This window comes from Alligator sinensis, unplaced genomic scaffold (genome assembly GCF_000455745.1).
Source record: "Alligator sinensis unplaced genomic scaffold, ASM45574v1 scaffold1274_1, whole genome shotgun sequence".
NCBI lineage: Eukaryota > Metazoa > Chordata > Crocodylia > Alligatoridae > Alligator > Alligator sinensis.
Genome location: NW_005842570.1, coordinates 104414 through 110768, shown reverse-complemented (window position 1 = coordinate 110768; position 6355 = coordinate 104414). Strand labels below are relative to the sequence as shown.

General features: G+C 41.3%; 1 protein-coding gene across 1 annotated transcript in view; it reads left to right on the top strand.

Annotated features, from left to right (window-relative positions):
- The window catches only part of LOC102377998 (calcium uptake protein 1, mitochondrial-like), a 134935-nt gene that overhangs the window by 24197 nt on the left and 104383 nt on the right, over positions 1-6355 (top strand). Inside the window, exon 2 of the mRNA XM_025214162.1 lies at positions 2803-2964. Coding sequence (XP_025069947.1) covers positions 2804-2964 — 161 coding nt within the window. The 5' untranslated portion in view covers position 2803. The remainder of the gene's footprint in view (positions 1-2802; positions 2965-6355) is intronic.

Sequence of the window (6355 nt, the reverse complement as noted above, 5' to 3'; positions counted from 1 at the left end):
CCCTGCCTGTCACCTCCCCCTCCTGCTGGTTGTTCTGGGGGGCAGCAGGGGGGTGCTGCCACAGGCCCTCCCCTCCCCCCTTCACCCTCAGGCAGGGAGGCATGGGGAAGACCTGCTGCTGGGGCATGTTTGCTGCCACCACAAACTTCCCTAAGAGTGGCTGAAACTTGGGCCTGCGCAGCCAGTTGCTGCCTGTGCTCTTGGTGGCGTATGCACAGTTGGCCAAAAGCAGTGTGTGTGTGTGTGTGTGTGTGTGTGTGTGTGTGTGTGTATATATATAAAAAAAATAAAATGTGTGTATATTAGATAGATAGATACAGAGAGAGAGAACTTGCTTTATATCGGACCAGTGTATTGGCATACCTCTAGTTTTATGAAAACACCAAATAATAATGAGACTTGCAGTCAACTGATGTAAGTTGGCAATCTTGTTGATGAAAGCAGGGGAAACTTTCAGTCTGCAAAGTGCACATTTTTTTCCTCTCTGGGAGACTGACTTTCAGTTAAAACAGTGACCCCTGTATTCCAATGGGTTCTTTGCCTGGATGCCTCTCGCAGGACCCCCGCTCTGCTACTTTCCCATCTATTGTGTTCTAATTACTCCACTTTTATATTGTATGTTGTGCTGCCCTTTCACAGCCTCCGAGGTGAACTTCAATTCGCAAAACGTTGTGATTTCTCTTTCTCTCTGATATAAATTGTGCCACTTACAGAAACACATGTAACTTAAATTTTTCCATGGGCTTTGTCTTTTTTTAGATGGTCCGTCTCCCTCTCTTGTTTATATATACAATTTATTTATGTATCATAGATAGATAAATTGTGTACATATAACTTCAAACTTTCCATAAATGGGCAGTGACAAACAAATAACAAAAGGCAGGGTAGATATGCACCACTTCAGACTGACTTACAGGTGACAGAATGGAAAGCCAAGAGGAAGAATATAAGACTGTTTGTTTGTTTTTTAAACAACAAACCTTTTCCATGAAAATGCATTAAAGATTCTCGTATTTTGAGCTAGGTAATGGTTTGATTCATTTAGGATGTTAATGGGGGTATCAGTTGATGTGGTCTTTTACCACAGTAAGTCTTAACACTTTTTATAAGATTGTCTTTCTCTTCTAATTTTAAAAGTTTGTTTTCTGAGTTTGCAAAATTCCGAGTCCCTCTTTTTGTGTTTGGTTTTTTTTGTTGTTGTTATTTCTACCAGTATCTCCTGTAGTTGTCTTATTCTCAGATGAAATATTTTCATTTTGCAACTTCAATAATGAGGTAGCTAAACCTTCCATTTTTCTTGACATTATCACCCTTTGCAGTGAAGCATATATTGTATTTGCAGATGTTCTAGTTCAGGGGCAGGCAGTTATTTTGGGCAGAGGGCCACTTACTGAGTTTTGGCAAGCCATCATGGGCCACATGACAGGCAGCCCAGGGCAGATAAATATTAATTTTCTAATTTTTTTAAGGGCCCCGCGAGCCAGATAGAATGGCCTGGCGGGCTGCATCCGGCCCCTGGGCCACATTTTGCCCACCCCTGTTCTAGTTCCTCAAGTTTGCCTTTTATTGCAAGTTAAGTCCTAAATATTAAGCAGTAGGCTAGTTGGCAAATCAGTTTTAAAATATTAGTCCCTGTGGTTCTACCTTGCCTTAGCTTCTTTGAGTTTTAAAATATATTACTGTCCCCTGACTTCTGGTGAAATTAATTATGTTAATCTTTTAGCACCTGTGGAAGTTTGCTTAGGCTTGCAAAAGTTTTATGCATTTGTCTGCATGGTGCAAATCTACCCTGCCTTCTGCCAGTCTTTTAGTTTGCCATCTAAAACTGAATTTGTCAGGCACCATGAACTTAATTCTTTTGCAGTGTTTCTAGGGTCCATTTTTTTTCTGTGAAAAATGATGCTACTTTAAAAGGATGCACTGTTTTGGGGGGCTTAGATGAGTTAAAACTGCTGTAAGAACACCTGAGTAGGCAGCTGAGTTTTATGGGGAGAAAAGGACATTGGCCAGGCTTGTGAAAATAAGTGATGTCTTCAATTTAGAACAACTCATTAAGTAAAACTTCTCGGTATGAAGTAGCTTTATTTCCAAAGAACTTGTAAATGATTGCTGCAATATACTTGTTTGTGTAGTCTATTTCTTCCTTGTTAGTAAAAACTTAAATGTGTACCTAGTTGGACCACAATATGTGAAGGATCAATGTGAGAGAGGTTATGGACATAGGAACAATTCTTATCACAGGAAAATGTGAACAGGATCTTGCCATGCATCACTTGCTTTTCAGTAACTGCTTATGTGCTCACTTTTTATCCTGTGGTGAAATGAGAGCTAAATAATGATAATTTAGCTCTTCAAATGAAAGGGGGGCAATTTATTTGTGTTTCTAGCCTTACGCTTACCATCAACTTGGGAGCAACGTGGAATTACCATGATTTGGTTATCAGTTTGTCTAGTCTCCATAAGAAACTGACTGGTGGATAAGTAAAGTTTCTAGCAAAGAATCCCCCTAAATGAGTATTGAAATGGTGCACCTATTAGTGTAGGAAGGAGAAGAGTTTGTTTGTTTGTTTTAATTTTCCTGTTCGATTGTTGTATCGGAAACTTGTTTGTTGGGTTGGCAGTCCTTGAAAAGTTTGACCTTTGCGAGTTGGACTACAATGGGAATGAGATACGGAATTCTTTGGCTTGGAGGACACCCTGGTTTAAAAGGACAATGAACATTAATGAAAATAAATTGGCTTTGCATTACTGTGCTCACCAGGTCACTTTTATTGTAGTAACTTTTGTCTCTGTATGTTACAGGATGTTACGCCTTCGACTTATTCCTGCAGTAGCGGGACTAACAGTGGTTTTGCGTCGTCATCATGGAATGGCATATCACACCAGGAGCAGGCACAGACTTATGTTTGCAGCTTTTATAGGAACCACTGCAGCAACAGCAAGTGCTGGACTGTTGTGGAAGAGGTAAGGGGACTTGGATGTCATTACAACTTGTTTCTTGAGCAACGCCTGCTGCTGCTTTCTTTTTAGAGCAATACCCCCAAAGAAGCTATTTGGAAATCAATATCACCCTGACCAAAGGAGTAACAGCAAACTTTGTAAGGCAGTTCTTCTGCTACAGTTCCACTCTATACAGAGGAGAGTGCCTTTTGGGTGGGTACAGTTGGGCTCCACCTTCCAGATGCAACAGTTACGTTCTGTGGGGTTTGGAAGACTGACAAATTTATGACCGAGTCTGTTCTGTGATTACACAGATGTACTTGACATGATCCCTTTGGGGTTTTCAGATGTTGCTGCCCTTACTTAAGCTATGGTAAGTTTATGGAGCTGTACCACCCCCTCCCTTCCTGTAGACTGCAGAGTAGATTCTCTAATGCTGGCACAATCTATCTAAAACATGCTTTCACTTATTTCCCAAAAGTCTTTCCAATATGGATTTATTTAATGAAGTTTCATGCTGTATTGGTTTCTCTCTGACAGTGGTTCACAACCTCTTTAGACTAGACACCCCTGGATAGATTTGAGGCACCGGTTGGGAAGTGTTGGCTCTTAGTTTTTCACTCTACTATTTCTCTGTAGGAAAAAAAAAAAAAGTGTTCTTTCAGTTACAGAGAACTCAAAGACCACAGCTGTGGATTTATCTCCAGGTTCATCTTGTAGATCGTGTTTGTACACCTAACAGCACTGTGCGGTGCCGTGTGGCACCCTTGAAAGGATCTCAAGGCACCCAGGATTCTGTGGCACCCTGATTGAGAATCACTGCTCTGTGCTTTTCAAGCTAATGTTTTTCAGTGAAAGCTAGCATGGGGCACCTCTCTCAGCAATAAGCTGCAAGTAGGTTTACAGATTAGTTAATGAGCATCAAATATGCCAGTCTTTGTGCCTATGTGACCAGCGTAAGATATCATCAAGTCTATTGTAACAGTGTCTGGAAGTAAGCAAGGTTAGGTTAACTCCACTTGACTTTGGCACCTTTCTTTGCTCTAGATGAAGTAAGCAATAAGATTTCTTCATCTTAATTAAATGCAAAAGCAGCTTGGTTTCAGTATACTACTGTATGCTCAAACTTGTGACCATGCAATTACTAGGAGTCCAAAGGTGGTGGCATCACTGAGAACTTAGCTTATTTTCATTCCTAATATTTAATGTTGTTTATTACACACTTTGTTTCTACTGTGGTAGGTAGGTTGGCCTCCCTTTGCTTTAGTAACCTCCCATAATTTATAATGATGAGATTTCACTTAAGTGTTCCATACTGCTTTCTGGCTATAGGAGGCTACTTAATACAAATGAAAAATGTTGTTAATTAATGTTATCATTCCTATAATTGGCAAGACTTATGGTTGTTAAAAGGAGTGATCAAGAACTAGAAAAAAATCCTGTGATGCATCAGCCTCCTCCGATGTTGTATATTACTATTAATCTCCATTTATATAGTGCCTTTCAATTTGACGGACCCCAAGGCACTTGACAGACTCTAGACACAATCATGCTGTTAACAGTGAGATGGAAGACTTCAGACATTCTTTGACAATAACAAGAATGACTATACCATTACACATTGCTTTCTCTGTCAGGGAAGTGATTAATTTCTCCATTTAAAAATATGCTGAGAATATTTTAATTAGGCAGATCGTAATATCATAAATCAGACTTTTCCCTAGAAAACTAGGATGAACACTTCTACTTTTGTGTAGAGAATGACGCTGAGTTTAAAAAGCAAAACAAAATCCAGTTGTCAAGTCTGTTTTATCTCCTCTGCAGAATGGGTGTTCCAGCAACACAGAGCTGCTTTATTGTTATGCTATAGCATTGGTTCAGTACTGATGTAAGAAAACATTAGAACTCATTCCTCCAACACCTATGTTATGTGGAGACCGCCAAAGAAGTTATGATTGGGCCTGACCTCCTTAACCTGAGAGAGCTGACAAGACCAGATGGAGGTTTTGCAGCAGTGTATATGCAGTAGTATGACTTGCAATTCCCTAAGTTAATTATCTTAGACATGTGAACTTGTTTTGACTTTGTTTCCCCCTGTGTCATTTTCTTAACATCCTCACATAGGAGATGATGCCAGATTGGTTTGTAAAGTCATAAGTCTTGGAAATCTTTTAAAGATGTAAATTGCTTCCTATATAACACTTTAAAAGATTTCTGTGTTTTCTACAAGTGTGCTTCAATTATGCTTTTTGTGGTGTTATCTGATGGGTTACTTAAAAATTTCTTTTCTAATTTGAAAATAAGTTGAATAGCCATTAAAATGGCAAGTTGTATTGGTGTAGAAAATGGCTTACGTTGATGATTGTTAGCTTTTGAAATATCCAAAGGACTGTTTTTAAATGGCATGTATAGACTTTCATGTGTAGTATGACATGCGTATCCACATGCTACAAGGGGTAGCTTGTCCTTTGCACTACAAAGCAGGTCAGCAGCAGGCACTACTGGCACTCTGTAGCCAAGGGTCCAGGTGTATTGAGTACCTTGTAGGAGCTTTGGTCTCTGGAGGTCCCTGAGGACAGCTGAGTGCTGAGAACAAAACAGTAATTGGTTCCCCACCCAGGGACTACCTCCTTTTTGCCATATTACCAGGAGGTATAGAGCCACTACACACAGTCAGTTTAGACTGTAAAAGGTTTGCCAACTTTGCTTGGCTTCTGGCATGGATCCTTACCTCCTGCATGTGTTGGGCTTCTTACGGAGAAGTTTGGAACTACTAGAATTTCTAGTGGTAGCTTGTTGAGCTTGTGTGCAGGCTAGAGTACAGCCCTGTGCACTGTGGTGCTGATGCAACTGTGGTCCTGGGAACCCGTGTCCTTGAGCTCTGTTACCTGCTCGTGACCACCCATGGCTGCATGGACAATGAAGATTTCATAGATTTTTTCATAGACATTAGGGCTGGAAGGGACCTCAGAAGATCATCGAGTCCAGCCCCCTGCCCAAAGGGCAGGAACTCAGCTGAGGTCATAGGATCCCAGCAAGATAAGCATCCAGTTTGCTCTTGAAGGTGTTCAATGTAGGCGCTTGAACCACCTCCGGTGCAGGCTGTTCCAGACCTTGGGGGCTAAGACAGTAAAGAAATTTCTTCCTTATGTCCAGCCTGAAACGGTCTTGTAGTAGTTTATGACCATTCGACCTAGTCGTCATCCCTCGGGGCGCTCTGGTGAACAAACGTTCCCCCAGATACTGGTGGTCACCCCTGATAAACTTGTAGGTGGCCATCAGATCACCCCTGAGCCTGCGCTTTTCCAGGCTAAAGAGCCCCAGGGCTCTCAGCCTGTCATCGTAGGGTCTGCTTCCCTGACCTCTGATCATGCGCGTGGCTCTTCTCTGCACTCTCTCAAGCTTCTCCACATCC